Source organism: Cygnus olor, chromosome 4 (assembly GCF_009769625.2).
Source record: "Cygnus olor isolate bCygOlo1 chromosome 4, bCygOlo1.pri.v2, whole genome shotgun sequence".
Classification (NCBI taxonomy): domain Eukaryota; kingdom Metazoa; phylum Chordata; class Aves; order Anseriformes; family Anatidae; genus Cygnus; species Cygnus olor.
In genome coordinates, this window is record NC_049172.1 from 11,701,804 (window position 1) to 11,719,614 (window position 17,811).

Consider the following 17,811-nt stretch of genomic DNA (forward strand, 5'->3'; position numbering starts at 1 on the left):
ACAGGACCTGTAGACATACAACGTGCTAAAGGTGAGCAAGTGGCGCAGTGCGTGCTGAATGCTGGGCCCGTGGGCATCCTGCTCTCCCTGGGGAGCACCGGTGCCGCTGCAGGCAGGTTGTGGGCATTTGGTTGTCCCACCCGGGTGGCATTTACACAGACAAGGCGTGTGGGGGGGTAACGGTTACTAGAACTGATACACGAGACCTGGTGTGGTGTTTTTGTGGAAAGGTATCCTGTGGTGATTAGGCTGAAGCTTGTGGCGTTTCTTGCACATTGAAAACAACTTGACGCCATAACACTTCTTTTGATTAATGTGTGTATGGTTTTGTTTTCCTTTGCACTTATTCTGTACAGATAAAATCTGCATGGGGGCACAGGCACGGCAGACCACGGAGGCGTTTGCTGGTTTGCTTTCTGCCATTTGGACAACAGGGCATAACCCAAGCTGCCAGATACACCCTTTTGGGTCAGCGTGAGCAGCTTATCCCCCTCAGGGACAAGGCGTTTGTGTCGCGGCGAACTTCTGGCGCCCGGCACACCTCTCCCCAGGGAAGGGGCCCGCACCCAGGGCCGCCCCGCCGGCAGCCCTCCCCCTCTCCGCAGCCGCAACGCGGAGCGGCCCGGCCCGGCAGACCCCGGCCCTGAGGCGCGGGGGTCGCCGCTCCGCCTCGCCTTCCCCTCCCGGGGCAGGGCTGGCGAGCCGGCCTCCCTCGGCCCCTCGGCAGCGGGGCGGGTCGCAGTGAGCGCCAACCCGCGGCCCCTCGCTCCTCCCCGGGGCCGGGCCGCGCCGCCGGCTCCCCGAGGCGAGGCGAGGCGAGGCGCTGCGGGCGGGCAGAGCACAGCAGCGCAGAGCACAGCACAGCACAGCAGCAGGGCGCGGCGGCAGCGGCCCCATGGCCAGCATGGCCTGCGAAGTCATGCCTCTGCAGAGGTACGTGGCCGCCTGGGGCGGGCCTGCGCTCCCCGGCAGCGCGGGGCTCCGCGGGGCTCCCATCCCCGCAGCGGAGGAGCCGGGCTCCGGGCCGGCCGCGCCCGGGGGACTCGGACCTTTAACGGGGAGCTGGGGGGTGTCCGTGCGGAGACGGGGGTCGGGGCGATGCCCGGGTGTCTGCTGTCTGCCTGCGAGGTCTGCCCTTGCCTGGAAAGCACGGCAGAGAGGTTTAGTTTCCAGAAACAGGGGCTGTTTTGTTTCCGCGGTGCCGAGACACACCTCTCTTCAGCACCAGCTGCGAGCGTGTACCTGTGCTGGCATGTGCCCGTGCCACAGCATCGCGGGGTGACTGCAGCGAGCCTGGAAATGGCACTGCACAAACCCACCGGAGGGGTACACGTACACAGTCCTTTTACCCAGTCATTAATTTTTTATTTATTTTTTTTGCTCTTTCAGTTCTCAAAATTACGCATGCCTCCTTATCCTTATTGTATTGGAGCAAATACTGATGTTTATGTAATCCACAAAACAATAAATAACTTCGTGTGCCTTTTCAGCACCATGGCGGTGCTGCTTCAGCAGAAGCTCTGAAGTTGCTGTTTACTCGGACACAATAAAATAATAACTGAAATTGCTGTCCAAACTGTTACTGTCTTGATGTAGCACAGTGTCCTCTGCAGAGGGATGCAGGGGAGGGCTGTTTTGCAGTAATGCAGTTGCAAGGTTCCATGTTGATGATTGCAGAGAAACAGAAATACGGTTTGAATGTCTTAAAGAAGTAGTCATAGCACATCGTTTCTATTTGAAGGAACAGTCTCACATAGTATTTTTAACCTTTTTGTGTTCCGGAGGATCTGCCTATCATAGCCAAAGTCAGAACAAGTGGTTGTTACTGCACTTCTGACTGCACGTATTCACCCCAGGGGAAGACAGGTTTCATGGGGTAGCCTTAACTAGACCCCTTGTTGTTTTTTTTTGTTAAAAAGATTAACTCTCAATCAGTTAGAAATGCACTCTGTACTTTGCAGATTGTTCTTAAAACTCCCATTAAACCTAGAGCATGGTATGGTATTATTTGAATTTTGCAGTTAAAAATATTTACAAATTTCTGTATTCTTTGCTCTTTGATTTATTTTTAGTATATATACACCGTACTTTTAGCAACTCGTTTCCCATGGAGGTAGGGGCAGGTAAACACAGACTCCCAAATCCCTTTACAGTATTCTCCAGGTTGCACCTAATTTCCCTGTTCTTTTCCTTTGAACATTGTCTCCTTCATTCTTAGTGCATATTTCTTGCTGTTGAGGAGGGTCTTGCGGGCTTTATGGATTTCCTTCTGCTTCAGGAAAGGTGATCTCTGCCAATGGTTGTGGTTCCCTTGAGGCAGACAGGATACTGCTGCTATTCCAGCTGAGGGTATTGGCAACTGGCAGTATTGCCTGGGTCTAAAGCAGACAAGTGACAGCCTCCAGGTGCCGCTGCTTAGGACATGTTCCCAAGCTGTAAGCATCCATCCAGCCCTTTCAAGAAAGTGAATGTGCTGTCAGTAGTAATCGTACTTGGTTCCCTTCCTGTGCGGGTCAGCTCCCTGGTGTTGGTGCATTCTGGGCACCATGATCTCAGCTACAAGCTGGCCATGCTTTGCCTGCCACAGGAACCCTCGTGTGCTGAAGTGCAGCGACTGCATCTCTGTGTGGTTGGTGTGCGAAGGTTGGGGAAGGTGGGAATGCTGCTGTCTAAGAAGCTGCGATGATAAAATATTATTTGTCATGAGAACGGCCAAGTATTATATCTACCATGGATCTAGACGATGTAAGTCTGTCTTCAAAAAGAATCCTATAATGGGCTTGCATAGAGCCATATGTACTATACTGTGTCATTTTATTCTATATATAGATGTCTGTGGAATGGCACATGAAGGGATATGGTGGCCTGCTGCAAGGGAGTGACAATAGGGACTTCAGGGTTATGTTTCATTGCGTGGGAAGAGACAGAAGGCCAAATGTGTTGATCCCTGTGCTGCACTATGTGCTACATTGCCCAAAGGGCACTTGTAAATGGCATGCTGGTTGCAGTCATGATTTTCCAACAACCTATCCACCAGTGATTGTCTCTCTTATTACTAATAGGTTAATCTGTTTTCTGAATGGCATGAGCTTAGTTTAATAATGTAGATTCCTAGTTAGAGCATTACTAATACTACTCAAGTATGTTTGAATTCATTTCCTCTAGCTCAGTGTGCTGCACATTTAACAGAAGTCGTGTGAAGCTGAAACCTGTGTCCGCCTTCGCCAATTGCAGCTGTCAGTTTCTGTAGGAGATAAGAAATCAAAGTACACACTTAGGCCTTGTTTGTGATCAGTGGCCTCCTTTGCTTTGCACTTTGCTGAAACAAATCAACTATGAGCAAAGAAGAAGCCATCACAAATATTTTTAGATGCATATCTGATGGAGCAGTCACACTCCCTTCTATTTCTAATCTGTACAGCAGCAGTTGTCTGCATGGACTGTCTCGCTTGCAGCCACATTGGGTTTGTTTAATTTACGTTACTAGCTTGTTTCCTTGGAGTCTTTCACAAATACTGGGTATTTTAGCCACATTTCTGTTCCACTGCATTTTCTTCCTATTTTTTTTTAATGGCAGCCTTGTTCTCTTTAACAGATTAGTGAGTGCTTCTGTGTGTAAAGTTGTATTGTAAATAAGTCTGATCCTTTGGACTTTGTTATCACTTTCCATCCAAGGTAGCTGGAGTGTTTCACAAACACGAATGAAGTATGTTCTGGAACATCCCCCTTTGAGGGTAGGGAAGATTTATTAGGTGTGTTTGTTTTTTGTTCTTTTTTTTCACTGGTCAGGAATTAAGAGAAATTGAAACCTGTGGTTCTTGTCTTCCTGAATTCATAGGCATAGCCTATCACAAAATGTTACATAACTTTTTGGCCTTCCAGGCTCGCGTTTGATCCGTTGAGTGCTCTGTCTTCTCACAGCTTCGACTTTGATGCATGTAGAAGCATGTGGAAGTTTTCCTGGGTACCACAAAGTGGGCAGTAGATGGGCCTCTGACTGAAAAAGGAAACCGACGTGGACGTTTTCTTTGGTGTTTCATGGTGTCTACTTGATTAAGCAAGAAAATGTGAATATTTATTGAAAAACTGGGCTCCTAGATAACTTTATTTGAAGCCTGCAAGCTCTTAACAAACAATCCTGAAACAGAAATTGCAGGTTACCTGGTAACAGTCCTTCATGATTATAATGCAACAGGTATGTGTGCATTATGCAACTTCACTCTGTTACATTCTGTGAAAAGGTGAGACTTGGGCTGGTACATGTCTTCTGCCTCTTTCTGACCCATTTTCTAGTTTTATCCTAGTAAGGACTGTTGCCAAGCCACAACTAGAAGAAAAGACGCTGCCCTGTCTTTCATAATAAGCCCCAACTAGTTTAAGAAGTAAAACAACAAAAGCAAGCTGTTTAACATTGACGTCATTTTATAAAAAGATAAACATATTTGCAACCCAGGAGGATAGCAAGTAGAAAATAATTATACAAAATTAAACTGTCGAGGGTTCTCTTGGATTCAGATATGTGAATATAAATGTAAAGTCAGCCTCTTGCTTGCAGTGGCGTTTATCAGCTAGAAGTTTAGCCCATTAAATCTTACCATGGGGTAGCCTGTACTTCCCTGATGTTTCTTCAAAGTGGGAGGATGTATGTAAAATGTCTTTAGCGTATCTTTTTTTTTTTTCAGTTCAGGCTTTTTGCCCTAATCTTGCTGCCCCCTCACATACAGACTGCACGGAGTTATGCCTGTGGATAATGCAGTGTATTCCCAGTGTGTATGGCTGTACTGAATGTTAGCTTTTCTTAGAATTAAAAGGCTTGGGTACTCATGCTTTAACCTTCGCTGTGGCAAACAGAATAATAAATAGTACATGCTCCGCAGACGTGTGACAGAGTGCTCCTTCATATTCAACTCCATTTATCCGTAGAAAATAGTAATATTGACGTTGTGAACACCAGTTAAAACAGGACACAGAAGCCCATGCTTTTTGGAAGATTAGTGGGGAACTCTCTCACAGAGAGGTCACTTTCTACTGCCCTGAAGTCACATTGCTACACGCTATGATCTCTCAGGCTTAAGATATGACTCAGTAGAGAGACCTCTAGGAAAAACATTGATTAAAGAAGTGTGGGGAAGATGGAAGGATGCTTTGGAGATTAGTATTAAAATCAATACCAATCCACCCCCATGTGAGTTATTCAAGAAGTTTTGCAGTGTATGCAAGTTCAGAATAAATATACTGGTTTATAAGTCTAATATTTGACATTTGACTCGTTTAATGAGTAGCTTAAGCAGGTACTTAAGCACGAGTGTGACTTTATTCCATGTTTTAAAACATGATTGGGCATAAATGTAACTATTGGAAGACTGGAGATAAATATCAGAAAAGACACTTTTTGACCATAAAAGTTACTCTTTAGGTAAAATGAAAACATTTTCATGGAAATAACTCTCACAGAGAAATGGCTATTAAACATATATTTCGTAGTGCTACCCAACAGTTCCTATATAGTGCATTCCTCTTTCTCTGATTAAGGGTATAGAGCAAGGGGGGCATTGCTCAACAATTGATGGTAAGTGCTGCTTTTAATGATGACCGATGTATCACCACAGTGTTATTGTGTTAGATTACATTTATGGTTACTCTTTCATTAAGGACAATATTATTTCTTCTTTTGCCTGACATACCTCAACACTTGCTTTATTTGAAAGAAGGAACTTATATTGCCTGCTATTTCTCACATGCACAAACATTACCTTTTAACCACTGCTGTTAAGGACAAACTATGAGTAAATCACTCTACTGAGAAATTAAGTATGCAATGCATTTTCATGACAGTTTCAATCTTGCATTTGTCACAAGCTTGAAATAACTTTTATGGGGAAGTAACTTGGGGAAGAAAAATAAATGCTGAAAAATGCATGAATAAGTCAGGAAATTCAGCAAAAAGCACTACTTTGGCCTCAGAATTGTGTATTCCTTGAAGCTGTTTTTAGCGCCATTAATGTTGATATTAGTAAATCAATAATATTATTAAAATCCTTTTCAATTGCAAAAATGGCACATCTTTTAATGCAAGATGGCTTTATGGTTCTGAATGGTGAGAAGAAAAGAGGGCAAAAAGTTTCAAGTTTTAACAAGTCACCCAAGCTTAGCCTTTCTTTTTCTCCACCCAGAAGCTGCATCAACTTTTTATACTCTTAGTAATTTGATGCCACTGAATTTTCAGTGGCTTTTTGTTTGACTGTGTTAAAATTAGAAGCAGAAATCTCATTGCCTGAAAAAAAAGTGTTCTCACTAAAAAATAATTAATTTCTTTTGAAGTCCAGAATAGATGTGGTGCAGTAGAAAGAGCCATTCCTTTATCTAAGTTTTGAGGGCAGAACAAATAGAGCCTATGGCAAGGCTACACGAAGACATGACCTTGGCTGAGCAGCATGATCCCGCCAGTGTGTCAGCCCTTCATCTCTGGTGCAAAATGTTGACACTTGAGTCAAAGTACATTTTCATGACTGTAAAAAGTAACGCATTATTTTAAGCAACGAAATGTCCCATTTAACTTCAAAAAGAGATGCGCAGTAGGAAAGCAGTGTTTGCTTTACAATGAAGTAATGCAGTGCCAGGAAACCAGGACAGAAGCACTCCTGATAATTAAGAACAAATAAAACAGGACTATTAAAACCCTTTTTAAAAAAAAAAAAAAAGGTTTATAAAAAGTCAATAAGGCCCTCTCCAAACACTGTACTTGTAAAGCTGTATGAGTGACATGGGAAGGAAAGTCCACTGGTGTCTATGTTTCCAAGACAGGTTTGGTGGGCCTAAATCTTTAAGACTTGGCTCTCAGCAGGCCAAACAGCCTTGTTTGGGACTGAGCTCTTTGGGAAGGGCTCAGAGCCACTCTCTGACCTGTGGTGAGAGTTCAAGCCAGCAAGGGGGCTGGAGCAGAGTAGTGCTAGGGTATCCCATATGCACGTAAATAAATCAGGAACTATCGGTCTAAATGGGTGTTTTACAGCTTCAGTTCTGGAGTGGGCTCAACAGCTCCCTTACTTTTTCGGAAGGTCATTATGAGACACACACACACACAAAAAAAGGAAAACAATCATTGCATATTTGAGAATGTGGTGGGGTGGTGAATGGTTGCCTGCAATACTCCTGTTACAAAAGGGAGGGGAAAAAAAAGGTAATGGTGGTTCCATGTTGAAAATTTATTGTTTAACCATTAGACTTCACCGAAGCTTTCATGTTTCCATCTTCAGAGACACAAAGACTGCCTTGCATGGGTGATGTAAAATACATGTGCGTTAAAATACTAAGTCATGCCAAACTGACTAGGGGTGAGAGTGGCATTCTGTCCAGTCTGACAAACTTTTCTGTTAGCTCACTGGGGATCACAAACACAATGAACACTAGCACTAAAATAAACTTACAAAGAAAAAAGGTTGGGTTTTGTTTGTTTGTTTGTTTGTTTTTTTCCACTTTAGCAAGTTTTTTTATTTTTTTTTCAAGAAGACAGTGTTTTAAAAGAGCAGCAGATTTTTAGGTATCCACAGGAGTATGAGAAATTGCTCTCCCAGGAGAGATGAATGAAGAGCAATTTCTGTTTAATCCCTTCATTTAGCAGAGCTATATATGTGTCTGAGAAGAAAGAGATGGCTATATTTGGTCCTCACCTGCTTGGCCGGGTTATCAGTGGCATTTGATTAAGTATCTGTTTTGTTTTGTTTTTTAATTATTTTATCCTTTCTCAAGTATATTCAGTGACTTCTGGCCATAAAACAATATGTAAAACCTAGACAAAACTTTGAGGGTATAAAAATATATAATTTGTTATTAAACCTGCTTGCCAAATGGGTAACTTCTTTCCTGGGTAGAAATTTAGACTGTATAGGAGACGCACTTTGGAAATGACTTGTCTCTTCCTTATTGTGGGCAACTGACTTGGTTTGCCAGGTTGCTGTGCCAGGTATGAAATTCTTTCTGCAAAGGTCCCTTTAACCAAAGAGGAAATATGGAGCATAAGTACAGTGCAAGTGAATGTATGGCATATCTTAATGACAGCATTTCCTTTAGAAAGGATGTGATATGTGGTGGAAAGGGCTTCCTAGCAGTACTAATAAACCCCCTTCAGTGCAAGGTGTTTTAAAAATAAGCAAGCAGTTGTTTTTTTTAATAAGCATAGTGTGAGTGATAGTGGGTAAGAGTCCTGCGTGGAAGGTTTTAAACCGACTTCTAGCCTGTTTATTGTGTAATATCAACTGATGATCACTTATGATTCATATCTTGTACATTCTTGCTTGCTTGCCTGTCTCTTTTATGTCACAAATCATGTGATGAGGTGTATAAAGGTTTAAAACCTTTCACACAATTTCTATTTCTTTCATTAAACTGTGCTTTTGTGCATAACATAAGCACAGCAGTGTATTATCTTATCAATACCTAAGTATTTCATAAAGTATTTTAGTCAAAATAGAATCCTTGTGTGCTCTGTGAGTGCAGTAGGGCCTGGTGGTCTAACATCTCATTTGAGGGATTCAGAATTATGTGGAATAGCTGGTTCAAATCCATTCAGAATTTACACAGCTCTCATCTTCCGTCTTGCATAGGTGAGTTGACTAAGGTGCATGAAGTTAGGGAAAGATGCTTCGAGTATGTTATTGCTAATGATTGGGAAGGGGGAAATGGATAACCTGCTTTGCTCAGATGCAGATCTTCTTCTTAAAGTTAAAAGATGTTGTTTTTTCAAGTCTCTGCAGTGGTTAGCTTGGATCTCTTCATCCCAGATGCAGCTACATATCCATGCTGCATGTGTAAAAACGTAAAGCACTACAGGATAAAAGAGATTATACACAGCTGTAATCATTGTTAACTATGTGAAATTTTGAAATGTGGTAATCTAAATGAAATTGGTATTTGGTTTCTGTCTTCTATCGAGTTTCTTTCTTCCTCATTCCCAACCCCCAGCTAATATTCTTAAAAGCTTTTTTTTTGTTCCTCAGTTGGTTTGTATGAGTGGATAATGATTTTTTGTACAGATGTATAACACTTAAACTTGTGGAGCAGTGATCATATCAGAGTTGCTGTGGAAAAAAAGGAAGTGCATGAGATTTCAGAGTCTGGTGAATACAACTACTGCATATGGTCTGTTAAGGCTACTAGTTGGGAGTATGAATATAAGAAAGTTATTTGGGCTTTTTCAGCATCACAGTGCTTCTATGACCTCAAAGTTACTTGCAAATCATGAGATAAGGAAAAGAAGGGATGTTTGCTATGGATTTGACAACTGCCACTTGTACCTGAAACAGCATTTTGTGTTGTCATTTGAAGTTGTGTTGATGCAGAGATTATGATGGCACTGTGGACTTTTCTCCACACACGGTTTATTTTTCATGCTTTGTGTGTGCCATTGGGACTTGCCCGTGTTCAGTTTATAAGGACAGCCATTATGTCATAAACTTTCTTAATAAATGCTGTATTAAAAAGAGTATTCTGCAAATTCTAAATACGGAAATCAACTGAAGCCTATGAACTGAGAGATAGTGGATGCCGTCGGGGGGAGAGTCCGTGCCTGGAAGAGATTCTTACCCGTGCGCTCACTGCAGGTCGCCTTCTGGAAAGCAGCCCTGAGGGACCTTTCCACATGTCTTTTCACTTTTCCTAGGCTGTCTGAAAGCCATAACCGTTCCTCACAAAGACCCTCTGGGCGTACCTCAGTCCGCAGGCAGGCCTCTGCACTGCCTCGCTGGCTGCGGGCAGGAGCCTTCGGCCTGCTTCGCACACCTCCACAGGCCCGCTCGGTCTGACAGCAGAGAAGGGCTCACCCAGCAGCAACCACCTGGAGCTCAAGCAGCCGAAGGGGGACTTGTGGAAGTGACATCACGGTTTCCAGCAGCAGCCACACTTTCGGTCTTCTCAGGGAGCTGCAGAAAACTGCCCAGTCACTGTTGTGTTACAGAGGCACTGTAAGCTTTGGCAGACCGCATCGAGTTCAGAAGCCACTTCTCTTCCTTCCGCTCTGTGGTGTTTTGTGTTCCCCTTCAATCTGTGTTTCAGGCTCCCAGCGGGCTGCCGGTGTGACGTGGTGTCACAGTGAGTGGGAAAGTCTTTTCTGTAGGTGATTCCAGCTGTCTCTGTACAACTGTCCGCACGCTGTAGCGGGGAGTCAGAGCGATGCAGAGGTAACCCCTGTGAGGTTTCTGCTCTGCTCGCTTGCTTGTGCTCCGTCTGTCCGCCTTCCCGGTCTTCCTGATTCCTTGCCTCCTCCCTTCCCCCTGGATAAATTTGGTGTTCATATTTGTGGATCTGTTATAACATTGTCAGAGTTCAAAATAAGCCACAGTGAAGTCTGCCTCTGGCTATACTCGCTGTAAGAGCACAGTGCTTACCTGGCTTCAGGCCAGTTGCAGCTTGTCTTGCTTCGACAGCTTCCTTCTGACTCCAGCGCAAGCTGCAGAACGGGGGTGTGATTATTTGACCTCCTAGTTACAAAACCCACGGAGCCCTTTGGCTTTTATTCTGAGCTTAGAGAAGCTTTTTCTAAACTGATAAATAAAATTCTTTAAAAGTTGAGAGACTGATGGTTTCAGGCTGGGCTCTCAAAAATTAGTCAAGTTTGATCTTCTTCAGATCACTGTTGAAGCTGGTTAGGGTTTCAAGGCAATCAAAGCACTCAAGTGACTTGAGTATGAAGCTGAGTTCATCTTACCCAGAGCATTTATGAATATTCTCTCATCCCCTGAATACACTTAAAAATGATGAGCACCTTCACAGCATGCCAGTGCCCCGGACCTCCCTGTTGATGTCAGTTACCGATTGCTCGTGGTAAATTGCTGGGCGCTCCACAGTCCCAGACTTCTAAAGCAGCAGCAAAACAGTAGGGAAATGGGTAGTTTCCAGTGCCTGTGAAATGTTATTCTTTCTGCTTTTGTATAAAGTAATTTATGCAGCTTCCCGTCTTTTTTTTTCCTTTCTCCCAAACTTACTGTGCTCTTCAGACCCAATTAAAAATCCTTTGGGGACAGATCGACCTCAGTGGCATTTCCTGTGTGCTTAGAGGAAAGCAAATTTCCTGCTCTGAAGAGCTACAAGGGCTTAAATGCCCTGTAAGTCCAGCCATTTGTTTGGTTGGAATGACTAGGTGAAATTTGTTTGTACCCCTTTTTATAGCAGAATGGTCTAAAATTGACATCCCCTGCACCTTTAAGCTTTAGCACCTCAGCAACTCATCCTAGCCCTTGTGCCAGCACAGGCATGTGTGGCTGCAGGATGAGCCGGACCAGGGAGTTGATCTGTCTACAGGCTGACCTGGCCACACAAAAAGTGGTTGCTTCAGACAGAGCAGTTGACTGCTGAAGTACTGTTTTGGCAGGGTAGCTCCATGCCAGCCAGTGGCAACCCTTGATCTCAAGCCTAAGAGATGCTTTCTCAAGTCCGCAAGTAACACACTTTTCTCTTCAGATCCATTCAATTTTATACAGACGTGACTTGCCACAGTCAGACCTGTGTCTTGGTCATTTCACACCTCTGCAGTTGAGCCAGATTGCAGCAGCATCAAATCAGCTTTCAACAGCAACAGCGATACCAGGGAATTCTTAGCTGTATACATACAGCCATCACTGCTTCTTTGGTCTCTCAATATGTCTTTTTTTTTTTTCTTAACCTTTACTAGATAGGCAGGTTGTCTAATTCTTGAGCAGCAGACAGCGAAAGGCTCGGGTGGTTTCTCCTGGCAGAAATGCTTTATTGTTGCTATGGGGATAGGCTGTGCACAGCCGCTGAGCTGGAGCGACTTCTGACCATGTAGCAGTGGAACTGTTACACGCTTGTGAACACTGAGAAATGAATCTGTTTCACTTTTATTATCTCTTTTATTTACTTCACTTTTATAATCACTTTTTTTTTTTTCAGACTGAATGTCTTGCTGTAAATGAACTGCAGATACAAGACAGCTGCATACTAACTTTAAAATTTTTTTGTTCGTTTTTAGCTCCCAAGAAGATGAGCGGCCTATGTCACCCTTCTATGTGAGGTATTTACTCATTTATTTTAATGTATTTCTCTGAGCGGGATTGACTTGTTATTAGAATTAAATGTGGGGAGTGATTCCAGAAAGTCTGCTCAGATTAATCAAACTGAAGGTTAATGTTAAGTTCATAATTGTTGCTCAGCTAGTGGGATGAACGAGACTTCAGAGAGACAAAAATAATGTCAGCAGACTTTGTATTTAAAGACAAAGTTAAAGTTTTTGTGCCAGTCTTTTCAATTCTTAATTAGAAGATGGGCTTTCGTTTCCTGTTCTCTTCATTTCATTAAGTAGTTTAGATGCCTGTTTTAAGTAGCTTATAATCTGTGGGCGCAGGAGAGATTTTTGCCACGAGCTTTGAGGAACTGGCATCATGTACTGGTCAGAAAGAAACCAGGAACCAGATGGTGAGTCAGCAGCCCATCCAGCAACCACTCCTCTGATGCAGCCCAGCCAGCCCGGAAAAGCAGGAGAGCGCCTGGGTCCAGAGTGTGCCTGCCCGGAGGGAATGGCAGTCTGACTGCATTTGAACAAATCGTGTTTCTTGTTTTGCCAGCTGGAGGGCAAAGTCACTGCTTATAAAAGTGGCCTAATTCTGTTGACATCAGTGAAAGTTTGCTCTGCTTACTTCAGTAGCCAACTCAGTCCCAGTGCTTTCATTTCTATTTAGTGAAAGTCCAAGAGCCAGGGCAATTAACAGTGAAGGGATGCAGAGGAAGAACGGCCAGATATTATAATCGGGTTCTTCTAATTGGAGTTCAAACAAATAAAAAGTCCCTGTGGTGCTTTTTGTGAGAGCAGTGAGATTGGTGATTCTTACAGTGACCTCTTATTTGTTAGTTCTCTTGCATGTATTCCTTTTTATCTGTGTAGCTTGGGCTCATTCTCAGAGATTTTTTGTGACATAAACTACAGAAAATGTGCATTTCATGAGTACTCTTAATGTGGAGACTTGTATTAAAACTGCAGAAATGTGTGTCAGTGAACTGTTTATGGACTAGCCTGATTGCATGGTACTGTCTGCCTTCCTGATAAAGCACCATCATTCCCTGCAGTGTATTTGTGCAGAGGTTAACTAATCTGTGCTTCAGAAACTCCAAACTGTCCAAGCAGACTCTGCTTTTGCCTTTTGGAGATAATTTCCTAGCTGCACAGATCACTCTGTCACATTTTACCCAATTTAGATTCTCATCCTGACTTTCCACTGAGAATAGTCCCCATATTTTTTTTTCTTCCTTGCAGTATGTGTCCTTCAGATATTTGTAGGCTTTCACTACATTTCCATCTGCCTTACTGCATAAAATTGTCCTTCTGAGTTTTTTCCTGGATCATGGAAAAATGATCCAGGAAGGGATCTCTTCAACGGTCAAGAATAAACAGAGTTGGAAAGTGAAGTGGCTGGTAAGAGCAGAGAGGGAGCAGCACACCTCGCAAGTGAGGCTTCAGGCCAAGCTCGCATCTTTTCTAACACTGCTGAGACACAATTACTTGTAAATAAAGCTAGCAGCTTGCAGATTTTGCTTCTATCTACCACAAGTTAGAAATGTATACTCCTGAGGTGAGTTGCCAGGTGTAGCTAGTTCTGGCAGGGTAGCTAGTTCTGTTTGGGCAATTCATGGTATAGAATAACTATAGAATAACTTGAGAACTTGTGTGTATGGCACGTATTTTCTGTGCAACTTTGAGTGTTGAATGATGGTCACATCTATTTGTGTTGCTACCAGCCACACTTACGTAGTCTGACATACTGTTCAAGTATCATGAACAGGTGAATCAACTTCAAGTGAAGCAGGAGTGTGTGTATAGAGCCAGAGTTAGGCCACTGCTCTGTTTATACAGTAATTTCATATAGATAATTATGCAACAAGTTAGTTAAATGGGAACAAGAGCTCCTTATCTTCCAAACACTGCATAGTATGTGGTTTTTGCCATGCTGAAGGAGGATTGTGTCTCCCAGTTGATGAATTTTGCCAGGATAAAAACAGACACTTGATTCTGTATGGTGCAGTACTGTACCATGTCAGCTAGCAATGGAAATATTTCTCTTGATGTCATTTTTAACAATAACACAAATGCTTGAAGTCTTAACTTCAAGTCAGAACTGTCAGGATGCCACCAATACATTATTTTTTAAAATTGTACTTTTTTAGGGTTCTGGATTGGTGTTTCGGTGTTGTGGTAGGTTTGATTTGGGGGGGGTGGGGAGGGTTGGTTGTTTTTTTTGTTTTTTTTTTTTGGGGGGGGGGGAGTAATTACCAAGCACAGAACTAATCATCACTCTTGCTCTGTAAGGATACAAAGAATCATTAAAGGTACAAAAGTGGTAAATGAGGCAAAATGTGATCTAAGTTTATCAAGAGAGGTGATACAAGCACAATCAAATTATTTTTGATAAGTCTTTCCAGAGAGAGGAAGAAAAAAATTATATATCATCTGATTTCAGCAAAATGCTTTATATCGTGCCATCTATATAGAGAAAAAGGCCTTAATCTAAGAACATAAAGATGGACAGGTTGAGATCTATAGGTCTTTTTCCTACAAGAGGAAAGAGATTGCTTGTGGAGTTCCTTAAGTGTGCTGGAATATATTTTTTTTTCTTTAATAGCTACTGGTGTAAAAGAACAGAAGCATGGTCATGAATTTCACTTAAAGCAGAAATTTGTGGTTGTATAAAGTACATTTTTTGAGTAGACTTGGGGGAGGTAAGAATACCCTTTTACAAGACTCAGATGAGGGGCCCCATAAGATTTCAGTAACTTGTGTTCAAATGGCGTTGGGTTTATAAAGATGGTTAAAAAGCAGGCAAAAACTGTTACAAAATGGAGAAAAGAGCAGGGAGGGCCTATTTACCATAAAAAAAAACAAACTAGAGTGCATGTATTTCATCTGTATTTTAGACAAAGGGGAAGGATTGTTTTGAAGTATGTGAGAGAAAAAAATGGATACAATCAGGCAATTAATAAATTTAGGCAAGTAATGAGAAATTTTGTAGCTGAATCCTTCTCTTGTTAGGCATTTGGACGATGAGGTGGGTCTGATCAGTGTGCGAGGTGGTTTCCTCTGAGTTCTGTGGTTTTATTCATTCACTGACTGTTGAGCAGGTTTGTCCTTTCCCTTTCTGTATTCCCTGGTAAGACAATTTGTTTACTCAGCTATACTTAGTACCAGGCAAGGAGATTTCTGCAGTGTTGAAAGAAGAGGAAAACCTTGCTGGATGATTGATTGTTCTAGGGAGTCGTGCCCGAAGGGCATCTATGTTCCAAAAGTTTTGTAATGAAGCCTTGTGGGAAAGGGAGTTGAGAGAGTTATATAAGGAGCTGTGTTATGGATTTTTTAATTCTGTTATAAGAATCTGAATGCCAGCTACACTGAGTAATATGTACTGAGAAGCAGTGTGCAGTTTCAGGTAATTAAACAGCATCTGGCAAAGGCGATTAATTCCCTGTAAGCACACTTTTGCTCAACATGTGCAATGAGTTTTTAAAAGACAGGGAATCCACATGCATGCTTTGTGCTCGAGGATCTGCTTTAGATTTGATATGAGTCACGTAGATGGTTTCAGAGTAGTTTCCTAATAAGTGTATCCTGAGATAAGCCAGAGTGATATTAAAGGGGAAAAGGACAAAAGCTTTGATGTGTGGAGCTTTCTTGTTGATATGTAGAGCATTAAACTGGAATTGGGATGAGAGCTGATGTCACAAGCAGTGTCAAAATTGCATTTGATACCTTGAAGTTCAGGGCAAGGCATTGACATAAAACAGTTTCACCTGTTTTAGTACTTCTTTTCTCTGGCAGTACTAATATTCCGTTAGAAGTATTTAATGCAGCTGCCTGTTTACCCTTTTAACAGTTGTTATATGAGACAACTCCTTTTGCATAATACAAGTCAAGCATTGGTAGTATATTGGGTGAGATGTTTTACTGTATTTGCTCTCAGGTCCATTTTCCAAAGAAACAGAAACAACTAGTCGTAGATTTAGTGTCTGCTCAGAAAGCTGCTTGACTTCCTTTTGAGTGCTTCCTCGTTGGCTGACCATGCAGTCAGAGGTCCTAAAGCCCACGGGAGTGCAGGGCCCTTTTTCAAATTGTTATGGTATGGGATGCATGTTACTGTCCATCATATAAGCCTTGGCTGAAAATAGATACAAGGCTGCTAGGGTCCACTTGTTCTTATTGCCCAGCTACCTTGCAGATTTCAGGCTAAGGGACCTCTGTCATTAGGTGGAGCTGTGGGAAACGGAGAGTCCTGATTCTGTGCTGTTAATTAGGAGGACTGTCTCACTAAGCTCCCTTTATATTCAGTGGGAGAAGGTGATCTGTTCCATTTCAAATCAGGAGTATAATTTGGAGGCGGTGAATGGCCCTCAGAGGAATGTTTTCATTGTCTGGAGAGGATCCTGCACAGACACAGTGGTCTAAATTTGCAAAACAGAATTGGGTGGGTGTATATGAAAACCCTTCAGGGTTGTCTCTGCTTCAGGCAGTAGGTGTCAGTGTGCACCCATCATAAAGGGCAATTCCAGCATACATGAAAACAGCAGGAATACTAAAGAAAACAAGGCAGTTGCTTATAGTGGGATGAATTTTCTGCATAGTAAGCAAGTAGCATCAAATATACCATATTTAAAGGAAGGATAATTGGATCCGAGCTTGAAAAAGTGTGAAGATGCTGAAAAAAACTTGGAAAGCATTGTCTTCTGTGTGACGGAATATCCCAGTAAATAAACACATCTCTTTATTTTTAAACTCATTATTTTCACACTTTACACGATCCTTCTCTTGGGGGAATGTGTGTCAGATGAAGTGGTTGTCTTAAGACAGATCCCACATGAATCAGCAACATTGCATGTCACTGTATGCAACAGTTGTGGAGAGCAAACAGTTCTTACACAATATTGGTACCTGTGAAAAAAAAAAAAAATTCCTGGGTCATGTTGGAATTCTGTATTAGGGAGGGTTCAGAAATTTCTCGCCTGAAATGTCAAGGTAATTTAAAAATCATTGTCTGCTTTGCTGGAATGGCAAAATGTTAAAAGTCCGTATCTGCTGAGGCTCTCTTCTCATTGTGCTTGTCTTTATTTAAAAAGCAAAACCAAAATATTTTTGCTTCCTCAATAACGCAAATGGATTTTAAATAAATCTCAGCAATGAGTCGCCTTAGTTCCAGATTGCAAATACAGCTTATGATTTAGGCAGTTAAGTATGTCCAGCAGTTAATTCATTGACTTCACAAATGAAAACCCAATCTGGGAAAATACTATGCCAGTAAGTCAGTTTGTTCTGGTTGATTTATACTGTGCTCTTTTAATACTTGAATGCTGATAGATTTTGCTCAACAGGGCCTTGAATGGAAAAAAACAGAAGAGAGGTTTTGATGCCCAATTCAATTATTTGTTGTTGCCCAGTACAGACCAAGCAGGGTGCGAGTATTGCATGAGGTAAATCTACAGTGCCTATCTTCAAGCTTACAGGTTACTAGCTGGAGTAGCAGGGGAAATGTAATGTGCTTAAAGCTGGCAGAAAATGCAACCTTTCCATACTTGAGATTGAAACAACATGGAAGAAGAGGTAATAGAAGAGGGTGTGAAATGAGACATTATTCAGAGGGGGCACATATGAAAGAGTGTGAGAGTAGCAAAATGCTTTAGTAAACAGGTCAGAAAACTTTGAGAAGTGCCAGAGATCAGACTTCCCAAAAGGAAAAGCATGAGAATCAAAATATGTTTATAGCACTTAAAACATCTTTGTGCATTGATGCAGGTTTTGTGGCTGACTCTCTGAAAGTAAAAGTC

The 17,811-nt window shown here is 42.3% G+C and overlaps 1 protein-coding gene across 11 annotated transcripts in view; it reads left to right on the forward strand.

Annotated features, from left to right (window-relative positions):
* Positions 1-17,811, forward strand: part of FAM13A (family with sequence similarity 13 member A) — a 135,236-nt gene that overhangs the window by 69,416 nt on the left and 48,009 nt on the right. For 8 of the 11 annotated variants that reach the window (XM_040555919.1, XM_040555920.1, XM_040555922.1 and 5 more), the window contains one exon: positions 11,984-12,025. In XM_040555919.1, the coding sequence (XP_040411853.1) occupies positions 11,984-12,025 (42 nt within the window). Of the gene's footprint in view, positions 1-770; positions 934-11,983; positions 12,026-17,811 lie in introns of those variants that run through there. The other 3 variants (XM_040555927.1, XM_040555928.1, XM_040555930.1) reach the window with 3 other exon arrangements.